Here is a 21134-nt window from a genome sequence, read left to right as displayed (position 1 = left end):
CCTGGAAATTGTTTTTCTCAAACTCCATGACTTATTCCAGGTTGTCCTGGCTGTGTGAGCCCTGTCCTGAATGTTTGTGACTTTGACCCCGAGACTGTTTTCATCCGCTGGAGTAGAAACTTTACAAGTTTTCCTGAAATACGAGTTTCACTGCTGGGGGAACCTGAGGGGAACTTCAGTGACCGATGGATTCTTCGCAAACGCCGTGCAAACTCCCTTCAGCTAGTTTCTGTTTAGAGCAGACGCACTCCACACACGTGGGAAGCTGCACGCTGAGAGCGATGCTCCCTCTGCTTGCTCACTCCAGATATAATATAGATGTCTCCAGTGAGGTTAATATTGGACCCCTGAGTGAATGACTCAGGCTCTGAGTGGCTTCTCAACTTTGGAATGATCCACCTGAGGTGATGCGGCGAGCAGACTCAGCACCCTTGTTTTAGTCACTTCTCACAGCCCACATGCTTGTAGGTGAAGTCACTTATGTTAACTGATCTTATTTCTTGCTAAATTCTAATCTCCTGTTTTTATTCTTATTTATCCATTTCTTTTTTACTGTTCTTAATTAATTCAACTGCCTTAAACTCCTCTTATTTAATGTTGTCTGCATCCTTTTGTGTGTTCATTTATTTTTCGGTTAGTAGCTCTTCTAACCCTCTCTCCTGCTTCTTTTACTGCCTGTGACTACTAACTTGTTTCCCTGAGCTTCCAGCTTTTGCTTTGTCTGTCGAAGCACTTATTGAATTCCGTTTTTAAGGGTGTGACACGAAAAATGAAGTTATTATTACTTAATTAAAAAGTTATTGCGTCCTCAAATACAGTATGAAAGAGTAACGAAAGGATGAACTGAAAACATTTGGGAGGCCAAAGGTCACTGTGACAGGAGTCATCCAGCTGTAATGTTGTATTTCTAGTCACATTATGAACTGTAGACACTATATAAACAGAATATACATACACTGTGTGTGTGTGTGTGTGTGTGTGTGTGTGTATGATACCTGAATACCTGAGGGAGAGATGTGGATTCTGTAGTTTACACCCACCTTGACTGCCCATAAGCTCCATGGCGCTGACGCAAGTCTCCTCCTCCTCCTCCTCCTCCTCATCTGCAGCTCCATCATCATAGATGACCGGCCCACTCTCCACCACTATGCCGTCGGCAGGCGCTCCTACAGGCTCTGGCAGGGGGCTCGAGTTCTGTCCAAACAGGCAATATTGTTGGTAGCAGTCCTGGATATATTTTTAATATTTTCCTCTGCGTGGCGCCGGTGTCCTCCAGGGAAATCTAAGCTCCATCTGATATCTAGCTGATATCTCATATGCCCCACTTCCTTTAGAATGATAGAAATAATAAACATGGCGGAGGTGAGTGTGTAGTGGGAGCCGGGGGGCGGGTGGAGGGCACCCTGCGTGTTTCATCAGCAGCAGCAACTCACCATGTGACTCTACGCTTCACCAGAGCATAACCACACCTGTGTAACGGTACATCACCTTATCATCTAATTAGGGCTTCTACTTTAACTTTCCTTGTTATTGTGCAGAAGGGTCAGACATCAACGGGTGCCCGTGGACAAAAATACCCTTCAAAGTTCAAAAACGGCTGGTGAAATTAAAAGCGAAGGTGTGAGGGTGAGCATGCCTGCAAACACTGAATTGGAGCGCCCTTTCCTGCATCTCACTCCGCTCACATTGTCTCAGATGAGCTGTCAAATTTTCACGCATGAATGTGAGAACTTTCCCTGGTGGGCACCTGCAGGAGAACCAAGTATCCAGGAGACACAAACAACCGTGTTATTGGAGCAGAAACAAGCCCAAGCAGGTCGAGGACATGTGGGCATCACCGGCGTCACGGGCATGGGGAGGAAAACAAATGACTGGTGTAATAGAAAAGTTGGGGGTGGGGGGGTGGGGGAGGAGGGAACATGTTCCAGCAGTGGAAAAGATGACAAAACAAATGTCGGGAAATTCAGATTTACCGTGCCAGTGTGAGAGAAATCCAACAAAAAGAAGTTTTGAGCAAATAAAACCTTTTTTTTTTTTTTTTGCCTTTTTGGACTGACTTATTAAATAAACCAAATATAAGCAGTACAACGTGAGGCCCAACTGTCTGGAAGTGAGAGAATAAATCATTTATCACCCGTCTGCTTGTTAAAGGTCGGGCCGGGGCGGGTGGCACCTACAAACAACGCGACAGCTCAGGCCAGAGTTCAACATCACACAAAAAGCATTTGAGTACTTCACGCTTCAGCAGATGCATGTGAACGAAGGTGAACTATCTACTTTTGTTTGTTTCCATTTTTAAAGTTGTGTGGCTTCACTGGTAGCTCTAGGAGCATTGGCACAGCGTGGTAAATTTAGTGCTGGGGAAAGACATTAGCGAAGTCGAAAATTACAGCAATATTGTACTTTTACAAGTAACAAAACATTACTCTTGGGCTTTATGTAATATTTTATTGTTACAAAGACCAGCAACCCATATTAAAGCTAGAATGTTATAGGCTCCACTGTAACCTTCTCAGTCGTCATTGTTTCAGCTGTGAAATATTGGAGCAATAGTTTCGGGATGTGTTTTTCACGGATTGTTTGTGCTATTCCACATCAATATCTGCCTCGTGTTACTTTTAGCTTCTTTCCGGCTGCATGGTGTACAAGTATGCCGAGGTACTGTTACAGAGCGTTTTGTCCGGGCTGCTCTTAACTAATTGCCCCTTGTGGGATTAATAACGTTGAACTGAACTGAGCTGAACCCTGCTGTCACTGCTCAGTCTGACAGCTGCAGAGCAACACAGTGTGTGTGTGTGTGTGTGTGTGTGTGTGTGTGTGTGTGTGTGTGTGAAAGAGAGAGAGAGAGAGAGGATCCACTACAGGTAGAAAACCTGATGAGAAAATGTGAGTTGTTTTTCTAGGGGAGGTGAGGAAGCATCATCATCATCATCATCCACTATTACATTTCTTATTATTCTATGTGTGATGGCTGTTTTGAGAAACAGGCATGCGAGTCCTGATCACACATGTGTTAAAGAAATATAAGGCCACAGTAATAAAGTATTTATTAGAGAAAAAATAAAATCACAATATTTGACTGTCAGTGGAGCTCCGGGCTGGTCTACGGCCTATAAAAGTCCTCCCATCAATGAAAGCCTGCTGCCAAATCAACAACAGACTCATGTACACATATTTGAAGAAAAGAAGAAGAAAATTTCCCCACGGAAACGCTGCGCTACATCTCATCTCCTGAAGATCTACTTCTCAACTTCAATCCGAGCTTTATTTGTTGTGCTTAGTGATGAACTGTACAGATATCAAAACAAACTAATGCGCTGGGGAGACGTAGTGTACGGCAACACGTGAAACACCTAAAGCAGGATGTCTCACTTCGTTGAATATTCTAAATGCGGCTTTTTGGCCAAATAATGGAGATTTTTCAGCTTTTGATTGAGGAAATCCATCATCTGCAGTTTATCTCCATGGCGACGAGAGAGGAACCTGCACATTATCACCTTCTTTTCAGGCAGGGCTAATTATAAAGCTGGAGGAGGAGCAGGTGGAGGGTCCACAGTGTGATGGAGGGATATTTCTGTCCTCTCAGCAACAGCCTGCTGGAGTCCCTGCTGGGGCCCCTCGTCCCTGCCATCTCTCCCTCTAATTTGCCTCACATTGCAGCCTCAATCCTTCCCTCCCTCGTTGATTTTCTTTTGGCTTCTCACTCCAGCTTCTCTTACTGTACACAATGATGCTCTTTCAAGCTCCAACACTTTCCACCTTTCCTCCTCCTGTATTCACATACTTTGATACACAATAACATAAAGCAAAGGTTCCAAAAGCTAACCAACCCCCCCCCCCCCCGTGACTCCCTGCTGACTCACCAGGCTCCTCGTCGCCTCATTAACTGCTGCTCAACGCAAGATGCCGTAATGTGAAGAAGGAAAATAATTAAAGAGAAAACATAACAGCAGAAACGCGGTGCTCAACATTAATGAGGAAGTGAGAGCTGTTGGACAGGTCAGGATGAAGGGCCTGTGAAAGGAGATAAAAGCTGCAGTGTGTGGAGGCGTCGCTGTAAGCTACCGCTGGTCATATTCGTACGGAGATGATGTCGCAGCAGAAACAGTGCCGCGTGTCACATGCGGACACTTAAAATCCGATTAACCGACTTCCAGGCCTCCAATGAGAGAGAGAGAGAGGCTCGTTAGGAGTGAGAGGGAAGCAACGACAGGAAACGACCCCTGAGGAGGAGGGTTTTACCAGGTTTCTGACTGGAGAGCCTGGAGTTACTGGTGCACGGAACAATCGGCAGATCTGGACAACAACTGTGATGAACAAAAAAATTGGAGAAGTTGCCGCTTTTTCATGGTCTTGATTTCAGAACAAAACAGACAAGTTTTAATGAGGTCATCTAGTTCCTCGTACGCTGTGGCGGAAGCTACTTTGATTTACTCTGAGTCATAACGATGAATTAAAGATTTTTTTACCAGAACCAAAATATTTGGAAGAAAAGGCCTTGTTCAAACCAGGAGGGGTGACGCAGGGATGAGGTATTTTTGTAGGCTTAAATGAAAGGTGGCATCTTCGTGGATTCCCTCGAACAAAAGCCAATCAGATTGTTTTAATCACATTCGATTTTGGATTATCGCACAAAATCCAATCTGCGGGGGATTAAAAGTTGTTGAGATGTTACGCTATGAACGAACTACGTCATGGCACCTGACTTCAACACCACCACAGGTGGGCCACTTGTCAGCAGCGGCTGTGTTTAAGACACATTAAGGCTTTGAAATTCTGAGTTGCAGCTACTCATCTGTTTTATATCAGAGAAAACAAACCTAGAAATCTATTACAACTAGGTTAACTACTGATGTCATTTAGGCATTTAACCAGAATCCCATTCATGGCTTTGACTTGAGGGAACTGCACCTTCAACAAAGCTGAGTGCCTTTTCTGTTTCTGACATTCATTCCTGAGCCACATCTCCACGCTCGCCTTGGGATCCCCCTTTCAAAGCCGTCACTGTGGCCAGGGAAAGGGAGGCTTGTGGTTCCCTGTTGAAGTTGCTACCACCTGAACCGATTTCAGATTCCGGCGTCACTTTATTATATACGATCCCGAGTTCACACTTGGTTTCAACGTGTCTCCACTTGTGATCTGATTCCTTGTAACCGCCCTGGATGTAAATTAACACCTAACATTACTTCTGTTTGTTAAGTTTCAAACTGAGCAACTGATGTATGAGTGTGCTTGTAATAAATACTATCATGAGTAAATTCACCAAATAAAACTTTATATCATATCATTCTTATGCTGTGGAATGTGTTGAGGTGAGGTCCCTTCACTTAGAATGCTGATACTGTACTTCTATGTAAGTAAATACCATCTTCTTTGGACAGCCAGAAATTGGCTGCTCAAGTAGCGAGCGATGGTTTGGTGGCTCCGACTCGCAGGAAAGATCAAAACACTTCAGAATGGGTTTATTTCTTGGCGTTTTCCTGAAAAACCACCCATGATGATATGATGATATTCCGACTTTTCTGCGACGTTGGACGTTGGGTAGAAATCCAAATATCCCACTTCTGGACGCTTATTAGCGCTGTGCACCTGTGATCGCATCAGTCAGGACGCATCTGAACAGGGACTTTTTAATGACTGCTTCTGGGCGGGCTCATTACAAGTGAAGAAGTCATCAGTTAAGCATCAAAAGAGGTGGCCAGGTCCCACTAATCAGAGCAGAATTCCATGAAAAGGGTTTGTTTTTGACAACCAACGCATTTGATTCATGGGTGAATTTTGGTATAATCTGTGCACAGAGCATTTCTCATCGAACACTCGGTTCTTGTATTTCTTCTAAATATAGTTGCCTCTTATTTCTCTTATTAATTTTGAAAAATAAGTAGAGCTGGCTCCAGTTTTTGTAAGTCGTGTGTCTGGTTTAAAACAAATTAAATGGCAACAAGTCTCCTGGTCTACTGGGGTGAACGCGGAGGTCACTGCGTCTGTCCAGGATGAGCGGAGAACACGCGCATCATGCGGTTTTACCTCTGGCCGGGCCTGACAGCTTCTCTGAGAACACAACTTCAAATAGGCTCAGCCATCAACTGCCAAGACTATTGCTTGCATAAGCAGACTATCGCTGCAACGCCACAGAAACTGTCTGCAGTTCAAAGCCCCACTCCCGTGACCTCATCACCCCTTTCAGATTTCTAAGCCTCACTGAAAATCCCCACATCTCTTAACGGCACCGTCTGCCTTCGCCAACCTGAATCTCAGCCTGAACGTGGTTCAAGGAGAAGAAGAGGGGGTGAAAGGGCGGTGGAGAACAGCTGAGCCACTTTCACTGGCAGAAATCAAGTTGTTAGCCCCTCTCGATTTTGTAAACGGATCCTTTCCTCTCTTGGCTTGTTTGAAAAATGTACAGACTAATTGCCGGGCCACAGTGAGGGTGAAGGAAATGTGTGAAGCGACAAACAGACGGAGCTTGGCAAGTGACACCCAAAGCGTACACATCTCTTTTCAATCTGTCGCTGCAATGGAACGGCAACATTACATAACGCAAGCTGCGAGCAGGGAGCAGCCTCAGCCAATGGCGGCGGTTGTTTGCTCCCGGTTCCCAGGGGGAGATGAGGGGGTTGCTAAGTAACAAGCCTTGTTGACCCGGCCCCTCGTGGCAATGTTTTCTCCCTGGCTGACACAGCCTGAGCTCCCCAAGCTCTGCCATTCAGAGCTGCCAAGAGCACATGATGGAGAGGGAGACAAAGGCTGGGGAGGTGGAGGGGTGGGAAGGAATGTGGAGGAAGGAGAGGAAATTTAACATGAGGATAAAAAGAGTGAGCTTTATTAACAGGAAGGAGGGCAGAAGGAGAGAGCATGAGGAGATTTGGAGGACTCCTGAGATCCAAGCATGAAGAGAAACGGTGGAGAGAGAGAGTGGGAGTTTTTTTTTTTTTTTTAAAGGCAACAGAAGAGGAGAAGAACGAAGCTCTGGAGGAGTGAAAAAACAAAGAACTGATAGAAAGGAAAATCTGTCCCTGCAGGAAGCATCAGAGCCTTTTGGACTATTTAAAAACACACTGATGTTACCGCCATCATTATTTCAGCTTTTGCCCCTGTGAAGTTCTTCTGTCGTGGCTCTAAATATCCGGGCTCGCTCTGATACCCGACTCCTGATATTCCACACAGCAGAGCTACCTGGTACTGCAGTACTACTACTGGTGTGTCCTGCTCAAGAGAACGTGCGAGAGTGCACAAGCACAGGTCAAATACAGGGTCGGGAGACCCCATCAGAAGCTGGGTTACACGTCCACCATCCACTGTCCATAAATGCTCCAGTAAATGTAATGTTGTGTGCACATTGGCTGGACCCTAATATTCCATTCATAATCGGAATTATGCAACCACCTCCATCAGAGGAGACCGACCTGATTGGAATGAGGGACGCAAAGCTACAGCGTCACCCATTACCTGTGGTGAATGCAATTTTGGCCTACAATATAAAAAAATAACAAATACGAACATTCAAAAAAGATCATGTGGAGGTGAAGTGTCACTAAAAATGGTATTTAAGTTTACATGCTGATTGTGAGGATTCAACACCAGATTATGTTGAACATCACGCCCTTTTTGCACTACAGCCTGTAAACTCATCATCAACTTTGCGGTTTAACATCGTCAGGCTTGTACCTTTGACCCTTTCTGGTAAACTAACTAACTAACTAACTTATTAACAGCGACTCAATGCTTAGTTAAACATAAAAGTGTTGAATGAGCATGACTTAAGCAGAACTAAACATTAACTGTTAAGTAAACATTACCAACTGTTAACTAATCATTAACTTTTATTAATGCACCCTAATTGTAAAATGTTACTTTTATGAATCACTAGACCAGGAATTTTATTACGGTAAAATCAGGACAACATACTTTGCTTTTCAAAATGGCCGCCGCATCTGATTTGGTGTCGCAGATGCGACGCTGGCCCTCGACCAATCAGAGTCGAGATCCATCTTTCCTTCCCTGGTGGCTCCAACATCACCACTCATATTTCGTTCACCGTCAGCTTAGGGAGGTATCCTCCAGGAGAGGAGAGATGTTTGGGATGTTGTCTTCATCTATGACCAAAAAACAAAACACCAGTCCAGTCGGACCCCGAGTTTCCCTCCTGGCCGTCATCAGGCCTTGTAATCTGATTACAGAATAACGCTGATACTCATCTTCAGCTGTGATGACTTAGTTGTTGTTTTTTTTGTTTCATTTAACACCAGGTAGAAAATGAATGAGAGTGACGCCTGGCAGCTGCTTTAACTGCTGCACTGTGCTGTTCTATGAGGTGATGGAGAGGAACATAAAGGTAACGGTGAAAAGAGACACAAATCAGCAGAGTGGAGAAGCAGGGAGGGATGAAAGGATGCTGAGGAAGGTGTAAAATGAGATATGGGAGGACGTGCAGAACATCTAGAAAGCCAAATGTGAGACTTTGTCAGATCCTGGGAACGAATTAAGCTCCAATTTAAAATCAAATTAACAAACCTTGCTGGAAAAACTGGTCTATTTCAGGCTGAAGAGGGCCGGCAGAAGCTACAAAGCGATCTATGTGCAGAATGAGGACATCCGGAAATTATCTGTTGAAAGACAAGATGTGGAAGTGCCCCAGCAGCAGCAGCAGCAGCAGCAGCAGCAGCAGCTGCTTGGGCTCACATTGTACTGCTAACCTTGTTCTGGATCATCTAAAATCCGGCGACATGCCAAGAGAAGCCCATCGCTGCAGGGCGGTAAAACAGACCTCTAAAACTGCTGTTTAAGACATTTTTACGTTCAAGTTTAAGGCCTTATTTATTTTAAGACCCTGTCAGGCTTTTTTTTTCCTTTTTTTTTGCAGCAGTGAACACCCTGGAGGGAGAGCGAGACTGTGGTCGGGTAATAAAGGGAGGGCAAACAAAGGCGAAGTGAGCTTCACCTCTTGGACGGCCTAAATGGAGATTTATTTATCTGCATCCACTCTGCAGGAGGTCTGAGCAATTAGATTTTAATGGCCGAGCAGAGAGAGTGAGGAGGAAATACGATCCGTCTCCAGGTGACGTCTGCTACAACCACACAGACACAGAAAGTTTCTTTGTTTGTTTGAAAAGTTCCTCGTCTTTGAACTATTTTAGAAGACGTGTCTGGGGGTTTCATATCATTAACAGAGTGTGTGTATCCAAAGTCTAATATATCTTATTCCACTGAGCTCTTCAAACACCTTAATGAGCCAAGATGTTGCACTGACATATTCCTACTTGACCTGCCAGAAATCCTCACTACAGCAAAACATGTAGATGAGTCAGCAGATGAAAAATAGTACCGTCTAGATGTTAGCTTAGCTTTTACCAAAACTAGTTCCCTCTGATTTAATGACTGAGGCAGTAGGCAGTTTCAAAGATTGAAGGCTTGCTCATATGCCTGTGTAGCCGACCTACATCGTAGCCTTACAGGCTCCTCCTCAGGTATACTGCAGAGACACAAGCTGCAACGACAGAGCTATAGATCCCTAGACCGTGGATATCCTCCTCATACTGTACGGGTGTGATGTAATGTCATCACTGCCGTACGACCTGGCTCAGGCTAGACCTTTCATCTAGAGTTCATTTCATCATCTTCTCTGACATTCTCCCTCCAAACCACATGCTGCCTCCAGTAAACACGTTCCGGAATCTTGGTGGATGTCCGTCCTTCGTGGCTGAGACGACACTGGAAAAAGGAACACACGCAAAGAACGAGGACTTCATTCTAAGGCTTTCAGGAAAAGGATGTTTGCCTGTTTCTCTTCGTTTTTCTGCGATAGAAACAGCTTCAATCAGCTGTCAGTTCCGGGTGAAATGAACCTGCAGTAAACGCAAGTATTTATCAGCTCTGGTCGGAATTAACGGCAACACCAAAGCTGGGAAATATGCGGCCTGCTCCTGCTGCTTCCTATCTCTGCCACACATACGACAAACGACCAACAACATACATGGAGGCGATGAAAGCTCGTCTCTTCCGCCGGTAACTTTCAGTCTTCTCAAGCACAGATTCAACCCGTCTGTGTTACAGCAGCAGCGATCCAACACGTTCAGTCAAGAGTTGAGTTTGGAAAACAAACCGGAGTCAAAATGATCCCAGAAATCCGTAGACCTCCACGCCGCTTTTACTGCAGTTCTGAAAGGTTGTATCCAAGTCCAAGATGCTACACACTGCAGACAACACATTGGTTCAGTCAGCTGCAGTGACTGAACTGGGTGCGGGGAGGGAACAGGATCTTTCAGCTTTTTGAAGTGTGTTTAAAAACCTGCCTGTGTGTGTGTGTGTGTGTGTGTGTGTGTGTGTGTGTGTGTGTGTGTGTGTGTGTGTGTGTGTGTGTGTGTAATGGGAGAGGGGTCTAAGTCCCCATTAGAGTCTGGACCAGATTTACCTTCGATGGCCCAGTACAACCACAGTTTTATCAGGCTGGTACAGTGCAGATTGATGTACCGCTAACGGCTGCGCGGGCTGCTTCTCTGATGGACATGCTTGTGGGTTTAGGTGATATTCAGTAACGAGATCCTACACGTACGTCTTCTGTAACATGTGCGGTTAGCGCCCATGCTAGCAGATGTCTCTGTCCATCCTCACATGACTGACCATTAGGGGTGTTATGAAATTTCGCATCACAAAGTTTTGCGAAATAAAAAAAATGACAAAATAAAATTCAAAGACGCACAGAATAAAATCAATGTAAAAAAAAAAACAAAAAACAAAAACAATGTGAAGCGGCGCCACGCACCACCAACACTGATGATTTTTGACCCTCTCGCCTACTGTATACACATTACGAGAAGAAGAAGAAGAAGAAGAAGAACACTGTAGCAACCAGAGAAGAAGAGGAAGCGGCGAAACAATTATTTCAAAATGGAGGGAGACGAGGTCAAACAAGTAGCGGACGCTCCTTCATCAAGAAATCGGTTGTGTGGACTTATTTTGGCTTCCCATGTAAAAGACAAGGCAACGGAGAGACGATGGTGGATGAAACAAAAACCGTGTGCAAACTACGTGGGTACACAACAGCGTAGACTGCGGCGAGCACTGCTAGCACGACAGAAGGTTACGAACCTGTTGAAGGCTCAATATTCCAGCTCACTGAGGTCAGACATTACTGGATCAGACTGCCGCCCTGAGGATTATTTTATGTTTGTTTTCCTTTTCATTCAAGAATGTAGTTTTCCTCATTGTTTACAACAACAAAGCCCTTTTTTTACTTGAAATTTTTACGCTTGTATTTGCATTGTAGTCTAAATAAGGGGAAAAATACAAATATTTTGTTTTTTCAAGGCAAAGAGCATTTTCTTTTGTACCGACGCAGCAAAATCTTGTCTGCATATTAAAGAAGAAAATAAATATTAGATTTTTGCATTTCTGATTTTCTTTCATCTTTATTTCGTATTTTGTATCGTGAGGCCTGTTTTGTATTTTGCATCGTTTCCTGAGTTGACTGTTGCACCCCTACTGAACATACATGTCACAGGCACACGAGCGTCAGCTTTGAGGCGTTGCACATTTTAGGGGAAGAATCACAAAGTTTCTGCCGTCGATCCTCAAAAGGTTCCCTGACTTCTTTACCACCAGTTCTTTATGTGCACACAAATCACACTGTTATTCTCGTTCTACATTTTCAGTTGAAGCGAGTGAATAATTGTTGTCTTTGGAAATTCTATACTATTCTTTAAAAAGAACCCACAGTTTATGATGAAAAGCAGCGCGCTACTGGATAAATCAAATTGTGTGTGTGTGTGTGTGTGTGTGTGTGTGTGTGTGTGTGTGTGTGTCGCTCTGTTACCAGACAGTAAATGCGTGCACGAGCATGTTGGAGAGGAAACGGTGAGGGGTGAGAGGGGTTATCTGTCCGAGTGATTGAGTATTTATTTGTGTGTGCTGTGAAGTGCAGGAGGGCGAGCGATGGTTTAAGTAAGTGAGCGGGACGCCGAAGCAGAGCGAGTGACAGAGACAAAGAGCAGACGAGGAGACGATGAACTCTCACCTGCTCTCTAGCCACCTTCTTGTTGGGCTGTCCGGTGATGAACGGCTGCAACCTGCAACACACAACAACACAATCCTCAACTCTGCAACTAATACTGGAAGGTTTCATGTCGGTTCAATTACTCGTACCCACAATGGAAATCTAACCATGCAAGTTAAAAGCGTTGCTATTACCGCTACACAGAAGGATTAGCAAGTGTTCAGGTCTTAACACATCAAAATAATTCACTATTTGAAACCGTTTCAAGGATTTATGAAGACTTTCGGGTTTGAAATGCCAGTGAGTTCACAGCAAAATTAAAAGTGCAAATATTAGGAGCCTTTAAAAGCCTGAAAGTAATGATACTCATTCCCAGACATGATGAAACAATAAAATCGTCCACTCGGGAGGAATTATTACATCTCAGTGAGGTCACTGTGTCTGTTGGCGCTCAGCTTCACTTCTCTTTTTTCCCTCCTTCATTTCCTTGTTTTGCAGTGTGCAGCCTCCAGACGAGCGCACGTTGCACGACTGGAGGAGGGCGACCCTAAAATACTGAGCTGCATCATCTTAGAGAATTGAAGCCAAGGATTTCATTAAAGTCCAAAACCCTGCAACAACAAATGTACTAACATGAATTTTTAATGTTACAGAAAGTCAGAACGGTCTCAGATCTCATCGTGATGAGATTTTCCTTCATTAAAAAAAAAAAAAAACGACACCTACACAAGAATTTTGCTGATATGAAAGAACCAAGAACCCTCTCCTAACTGTCAAACCAATTGAAGATAACAGGAAAAGGACATTTGAAACAAAGATTTGTTTTACTTTAAATTAGGTGAGCATGCAACAATATACTGCAATACCATATTGATACATGTGTAAAAAATGCATTACAAGGTATTAGTACATTGTTTCATGTCAGTTCTCAAAGTCAGTGAAACTGACTTGCAGTGAGTAACAACATCATCGCTGCTTTTTGCCTTTAAAGGAGTATTTTTTTCCCGCTATTACGATGTTGTGATGTATAATAGGTGAATGGGGAAATATACTGATTATTAGAGAGGTTCAGTGTTGTGATACTGTTGATATCATATGTAAAGTATCATGTGAGTATTGCATGATGAGTTATTGTGATCATACCACTAGTATTCTTAGCACAGCGAAAAGTAGACACTTAAAAGAAAGCAAAAGTTGATGATTGGAACGTCATTCATCTCTCAAGTATTTCATCATGAATCAACTACTGGAAAAAGCAAAACTGTCAGCGATGATAAATGAAATGTATGTCAGAACAATTCATCCTCGGAGAAATGGAAATGTCCCGACCAGATTTCGAGGAAACCAATCTTCTAGCGGTCAGAGGATCATTAGTCGTCATCAGTGCTTAATGTGTAAATCAGGCGGTGGCCTTGAGGCTCTGTGAGGACCCTCACGTATGAATAAACGTGTCCAGAATATCGTGAACAGGTGACGGAAGTCCTGAAAACAGTATTTTGATGTTTAACTTATTAATTACACTGTAACAGTGAGGACTGGGATTCTGACGATCAAACAGTCCTTAGTTTTACATTTCTTTACAGCAAAATTATACATGTACATGTATACACATATGTATATATACATATATGTGGATACAAACATATACACGTGTACATACACATACTGTATGTGTATATGTATACATATATGTATATATACATATACATATAAACACATACATACAAACATACATCTATACACACATATAAAAATATATACATTTACATACATATACATATATGCACACACATATATACATACATACATACATCTATACACTAGGGCCCGACCGATTTATCGGCCGGCCGATTTTTTTCAGTAATAAAATGCAGGGAATAAGACATGGTTTCACTTGGAAAGGAAAGGGCTTGTGAATATTTTAATTTTGTTCTTATAATTCTTGCCCCGCACAAAATACCTCATTCTTCTGCAGTTGTTTTTTTCATGGTTTGTTTTCAAAGATGTGAGATGATGAACAAACTCGTAGGATGATAGAATGACTGTTTTGCACATTATTGTTGCTGTTATTATTTTAAAAAGCTAATGGTTCATTGTTGTTGGCCTTATGTTAAGGATGGTTATTGTGTTACTATGCTGCTAGCTTCAGCAATAAAAAGGATTTGAAATTAATTTTCTGCCTCTAATTTACATCTTTGTTGAAGTCTGAAAGGCTAGAAAGCATTGTTCTATATGTATAAAAAATTAAGTATATATATATATATATATATATATATATATATATACCTAAATCAACACAATTTTAAAATTTAGTTAAAATTTTAAGAAATCGGCCGATTTATCGGTTATCGTTACTTTTGCGCACTTTTGCGCTTACTATGGGTTTTTTCCTTAAGTCTGAATTCTTGCTTGTGGTGTACGTCGCTTTGGACAAAAGCGTCAGCTAAATGAAATTGTAGAATTGTATCGGCTTTTTTTCCCTCCAATAATCGGCATCGGCTTCAAAAAGTCCATATTGGTCGGGCCCTACTATACACACACATATATGCATACGCATACAGTATATATATATGATGTACATACACATTCCTATATGCAAACACCTATACACGTTTAATGTGTATAGGTAGTAATATTATAAAAAAGGTTTACTTATACACGGCATATATCCACAATATTGGAACAATAAAAACACACTTGTGCAGTAATTCCAACTTTAATTCCCTAGCAGACCTTCATGTTCTCGCTGTTTACATACACACTCTTGTTCAAGCATGTTGAGCACAAACATGCAGACAATGTGCAGCAGCGCCACGTGTAGTCACGGATCCCGACGGGTCACAGATTTTGGTGCAACACCAGAGTGAAACGTCCACACGTCTGGACACTGTACTTCCACCTCGCCCTCTCCTTGAAAATCACATTGAAACGGCTCACCAAACAGGCCCACAGTCCACTCATGAGCAACTTCCATGGAAAACATTTATGCGACAGAAGACATCATCAGCTGATGCCAGACCTGATCTGAGAGGTCGTCCTGCCTGTTCCAGTTCAAATCAAGACCTGGTCCTCATCCTCTGGAAACCAGGAATGAGATGCAATTCTGAGCCAATCCATGAATGAAACCTGTTTGCTGCTGGTTGGTTACAAGCCAGCTAAAATTACACAACACTTCAATCCATCCAAAATTAGTAGTCATTCCTTCCTTTAGCTTCCATGTCGTGTGACCCAGCAACTCCAGAAGCAAACATCTACTCGGCTCTGCTGCTTTGTACCGTGCTGGTTCATGTTTAGTCCTACGAGAGTAGAAAAAATAGTCAGGCCTCTTTTCCCTTTTTTATAATTTCACTGCTTCTTATATTTTATATGAACATCATAATGGAAAATGCATCATCTTAAAACATCCATCAGTTGTTGGGATATCTGGGTGTGGACCGAACTGAAAGACGTTGCGATCCAGGCTCGTGTGGCTAAAGATGAACACACAGGAAGAACAACATGAAAGAGAAAAATCTCGTATCTTGGAAGAGAAAAATCCTCCCCCAGCTTGAGGTCTATGAAAAGAGGAAAAACCAAGTGGCCCTTTTTAGACAGTCCAGTACTTAAAGCATGTTGACTGTGAATTAAATATGTGGGGATTACAGGGAGCTTTGCTGAAGTGAAAGATGTAATAATAGCTGTTTCAGAATACGTTATCACTGATTCTTGCTGCTATAAATTGCCAGCAATGAAGGGAAAGCACATTTGAAAGCTCCTCTCACACAACAACGTGAATCTCTTCATTATATACAGTTATAGTATAGGCTGAAGATTAATACTTCTGGTCTTTGAGTCTCTCAGCTTCAGGTGAGCGTCTCAAATTAGCAGCCAACAGACGGAAATGACAGAAACAACGAGAACGTGAGATGAGCCCAAAGTGCGACTGGCTGACTGTCTACACAATCTCCTCCTAGACAGTCACACCGATAATCAGCGATGAACGTACCACGGCAGTAATTCCTGAGCAGCCGTCCTTCCGTCCCGCCAGCTGGAATTAGCATCGTTCCCCAAGGCTCCCCGTCCCCCTTCCCTGCCCACCCAGCCCAGCGCTGAGCCGTCCCTGGGGGCTTACAGTAAGTGCTCGACTCTTACTGATAAGAGAGAGTGCCAGTGAGCTTTTAATTAATCTGCTTTAACCAGGGGAAAGGGGGAAGGAAAGGGGAGGAGGGTAACAGCGAAATGTGGCATCTTCACCCCCAACACCTACTCCTCCCTCCCTTCTCAAAGCTCACTGGAAAATCCCAGCCAGGCTGGGGAGCTGCTCCCTGCTGAGATCTATTCAGGGCTTCGTGCATGTGCCCGACTAGACTCGCTCCCCTGGGCGCTGACCCGAACACAGGGGAGGGAGGGAGGTGTGAATGGATGGAGAGAACTGAAGGAGATGCAGAAAGACAGAGAAAGCACAAAGTAGGAGGAGGGAAGGATGAGAGGGGAAGGGACGCAGATTGACAACAAGTAGTGAGGAGAACAAATGACTTCGAAGGATGATAAGATATCAATAAAGATGGATGGAGGTGGGGATGGATGAGCAATGGGAAGGTGCGATGAAATAGAAACAGGGAACAGGAGTCCAGGAAGTATGGAAGGACGTAGTTATGGAGGAAAAGCACACGAGATTCACTCTGAATCCCTGTACCATGATGACATCACACATCACCACGTCAGCAGCAGGCTTTATCATCTTTTTCAAATTAGTTATAACTAATACCTTCTGAACCCGTCATCTCGCACATAAACAACAACTTTGACAAAAGCAAACACTGCTTTGAGTTTTAATTGGCACTTTTATATCAGGAGACTGAACACTGTCTCCCTCTGGAACATCTGCCAACACCGCGGTGTGACAATGGGCCCTATCTAAGTGATAGGGGTGGGGTGCTATTTAGAGGGCCAGTAAACAGAGTGCAACCACGGCCATCATTACACACCTGATTATTCATAGGTGTGTTTCAGGTGTGACGATTCTCAGACCAATCAGAGTGCTTTGTGTCACTCCCTTTAAAGCCCGGGGTGCACCAGGACTTGACGTGTTGCTGTTTCAGAAGCCTGTGAATTTAAACGGGGTGAAGTGAGCTAAACTCCTTGTGCGCCAGGTGAAGGTATATGAGCAGCAGGCTTCACCTCCGACGCCATCGGAGGTGAAGCCGGTCTAGGGGGAGGTGATGCTAGACCAGGGAGTGGTGAAGCCAGACTAGGGGGAGGTGATGCTAGACCAGGGAGTGGTGAAGCCGGACTAGGGGGAGGTGATGCTAGACCAGGGAGTGGTGAAGCCGGACTAGGGGGAGGTGATGCTAGACCAGGAAGTGGTGAAGCCAGACTAGGGGGAGGTGATGCTAGACCAGGGAGTGGTGAAGCCAGACTAGGGGGAGGTGATGCTAGACCAGGGAGTGGTGAAGCCGGACTAGGGGGAGGTGATGCTAGACCAGGGAGTGGTGAAGCCGGACTAGGGGGAGGTGATGGTAGACCAGGAAGTGGTGAAGCCAGACTAGGGGGAGGTGATGCTAGACCAGGGAGAGGTGAAGCCGGACTGGAGGGAGGTGAAGCCGGACTGGAGGGAGGTGAAGCCGGACTGGAGGGAGGTGATGCTAGACCAGGGAGAGGTGAAGCCGGACTAGGGGGAGGTGATGCTAGACCAGGGAGAGGTGAAGCCGGACTAGGGGGAGGTGATGCTAGACCAGGGAGAGGTGAAGCCGGACTAGGGGGAGGTGATGCTAGACCAGGAAGTGGTGAAGCCAGACTAGGGGGAGGTGATGCTAGACCAGGGAGTGGTGAAGCCAGACTAGGGGGAGGTGATGCTAGACCAGGGAGTGGTGAAGCCAGACTAGGGGGAGGTGATGCTAGACCAGGGAGTGGTGGAGCCGGACTAGGGGGAGGTGATGCTAGACCAGGAAGTGGTGAAGCCAGACTAGGGGGAGGTGATGCTAGACCAGGGAGAAGTGAAGCCGGACTAGGGGGAGGTGATGCTAGACCAGGGAGTGGTGAAGCCGGACTAGGGGGAGGTGATGCTAGACCAGGGAGAGGTGAAGCCGGACTGGAGGGAGGTGAAACCGGACTGGGGGGAGGTGAAGCCGGACTGGAGGGAGGTGAGGCCGGACTGGAGGGAGGTGATGCTAGACCAGGGAGAGGTGAAGCCGGACTAGGGGGAGGTGATGCTAGACCAGGGAGAGGTGAAGCCGGACTGAGGGGAGGTGAAGCCGGACTGGGGGGACTTGGCCAGTGTTTCCAAACAGCAGTGCACCATGGTTGCACCAGACCAACCTCATTAACATACGTAAGCACCTGCCAGTGCAGGTGGAGTGCAGACACCAGTGGCAAACGTTAACTTAATAACCACAACAGTGTTTCTTGGTAACAAAACGAGGTAAATCCTTCCTATTGCAGTACTTTCATTTGTACCTTCATATCTCTGAGTGGGCCGTGTTCACGTAGCTGCTTCCGTGTACACTCACAGGACACATCCACTTCACTTGTTAACACGTGTAATTCCTACATGATTTCCTTCCACTAATGCCTTTGTCTTAAAGTGTCTTTGTGCTAATTGACACTGTCTGCTGTGTTTGTGCGTCGTTCTGCCATCTTGTTGTTTCGCTGCGACGAGCGTCTTCTTGATTGAATATTTGTGTGTTTTCTTTTTCTTTTTTTTTAAATCAACATCTTTTCCAATCTTCTCGCCCATGTTTCAGCTCGGCACAAATAAACTGAGTCAAACCAATGTAAGGGGAATAATCTCATTATTCATACAATAATGCAATCAGTGACATAACGAGGAGGAAGGATGAGCCGGCAATGCAAACGGAGGGGGGGCTGAATGAAATTAGTTCTGCGACGAGGTCTGATGTAAATAAATGATGATTATAATCTGAGCCTCCAACTCCCATTTTCCAGCTGGGGACTGGATCCTCCGAGGCGCGCGCACACGCACACACACCTCACAATTGAATGAGCCATAATCACCCACACACACCTGCGTGCCCACTCATACTTTTCCAGATATTCACACAAAAATACACTGGAGAACACACACATACTGTATACAAGGGCATAAACCAGAGTACACACAAGTATACATGCATACATTCTGTATCAAGGCACACACTCATTTGTGCAGTGTTCATTAAGGCTGCAGTGCATTGTGGGCCGGTAGGCAGCTTGGCAATAGGCAACCGAGATTCAGCCAAAAGAACTGATTGTTTTCTTCCTCTCTGGCCAGTCCATCCAGCACTGACCCCATTCAACAAACAAACACACACACACACACACACACACACACACACACACACACACACACAGAGACACGCAGTACCTGGTACAGCAGATTCACAGCCTGGTGGGATATAGATGGACACACATACAAACACAAAATGGCACGCGTGTCTGCATTGTGTCCTGTTACATAATTAGACAGAGGAGAACATGAAGGAGCAGCAGCTGAGACAGAAGAAATGAAACGCTGCTTTTCAGAAATGGAGAACTGGGACAGAGCGGCGAAACATCAACACACACTGATGTGCATCGCCCAGGACGCACATGTGGTTTTCACATGTCAGTAGTAAGCTGTATTTTTGACCATTGACAGTAAAAAGGCAGCAAAAGTATAAGCCTAGTCGAGGGTAATGAAATTTACAGTCACTGCATTTCGAATTTATCTTAATTATAATTATCAGAGGTGTGCATCTCGCCCGCTGAGGTCGATCTGATACACAACTCAATACAGCTGAGCTAACAAAGAAGTTAAACATTTCCGTTATGGCCAAAAATCGGATTTATGATCTTTGACCAATCTATGAGGTGTTTCTGAAATATTAACCAACAGCAAGACAGGTGACTGGATGGAAAAATAGATTAAAAAACAAAAACTGCAAAACGGTCATGGACACCTTTTTAGCGACATAAACTAATAAGCAAATAAAGCCAGAACTCTGATTTGATCAATGGAGGCGTTTCCTTGGTAACTGGTTTTTTTTTAATAGTGTATGAATGATTTATGCATGAAACACCAGACTTCATATCTCATCAGGGCAACTGCAAACTTATTTCCTAATCCAACAGGAAATTAGCATCCCCACAGCTTCCCTCTGAAAAAAGGCAATCGGATTCTTTGCATTGGATTTGGGATTATTACAGAAATATCTCTGTAGCACACTAAACTTTGAGACAGGTTTTGTTTTGAAAGATAATTTTCACAAATCAACACCAGTTTTACATTTTCTTTTTTTTTTTTAGGTATAAATGCAATCATTAGAAGTAGGCCCCAACCAATATATCAGTCAGCCAATGTACCAGCCACAGACATGTCCTGTCAGTGTGGGTCTTTTTGATCTGCAGCGATATTAAAACACACGGGTTTACGGCAAACAAAATGCAGAAAAGGCGGCTTATGGCGTTTTAAAAGGATATAATGTGGTGTGTCCTGCATCGTTTATTGGTCTGTATTTCAGCGGTCTTTAAAAGAGTAAGCTATTTGTTTAAGGAATCAGCCTTACGCGGTCATAATGGTACCAAACTGGTCACAATGAACACAGAGAGAGTCGGTTTTCAGTCCAGCACAAACATTCACATCATTGCACATTTACGTAGCCTGTGATATTTCTCTGCTCTTAAGTACCTACTGAGGAAAATCCTGTGTTGGTTGAACCCGAAGTAAGAGTGCAATGCTAATATTAGACCATAAACATCATGGACACATGATGTCAACATAACCACAATTAGCTTCAACACGTCTCCTGCTTTTACAGCAATGACGTTTCATGTCCTCAATACCTTTCTTTCAGCGACTTGTTCAACGACGCTAATTTATTTCCAGGTTTTAGGATTCATTCCTGCACCTTTGTACGCTGAAACGCAACACTGCTTCCACTAATGTGTGCAAGTTGTAGCTTTTCATTCATGGTAATGCTTTAATTAGGCAAATATGTTTTGCAGGGAACGTCAATTTAATGAAAGATCTCATTTTGGGGATTTATATAGCTTTTTATCTGCTTAATAGATGACTCCGTATACACACACACACACACACACACACACACGGCCATATTTAATAACCAGCTCAACCATCTGTAGCGGTTTGATGAGGGCTGTGACATTTCTCCAGATGGATGGGATT

General features: G+C 44.2%; 1 protein-coding gene across 2 annotated transcripts in view; it reads right to left on the bottom strand.

Moving 5' to 3' along the window:
* Nucleotides 1-21134, bottom strand: part of brf1a (BRF1 general transcription factor IIIB subunit a) — a 122468-nt gene that overhangs the window by 3067 nt on the left and 98267 nt on the right. The window contains exons 17-18 of one of the 2 annotated variants that reach the window (XM_086181890.1): nt 12014-12065; nt 1041-1194 (exon numbers count right to left, since the gene is read on the bottom strand). In XM_086181890.1, coding sequence (XP_086038016.1) covers nt 1041-1194; nt 12014-12065 — 206 coding nt within the window. Of the gene's footprint in view, nt 1-1040; nt 1195-8708; nt 9712-12013; nt 12066-21134 lie in introns of those variants that run through there. The other variant, XM_086181891.1, reaches the window with a different exon arrangement.

This window comes from Aulostomus chinensis, chromosome 17, assembly GCF_037954235.1.
Source record: "Aulostomus chinensis isolate RoL2024-O1b breed Wild chromosome 17, RoL_Achi_v1.0, whole genome shotgun sequence".
Classification (NCBI taxonomy): domain Eukaryota; kingdom Metazoa; phylum Chordata; class Actinopteri; order Syngnathiformes; family Aulostomidae; genus Aulostomus; species Aulostomus chinensis.
This window is presented reverse-complemented; position numbering and strand designations above follow the sequence as displayed.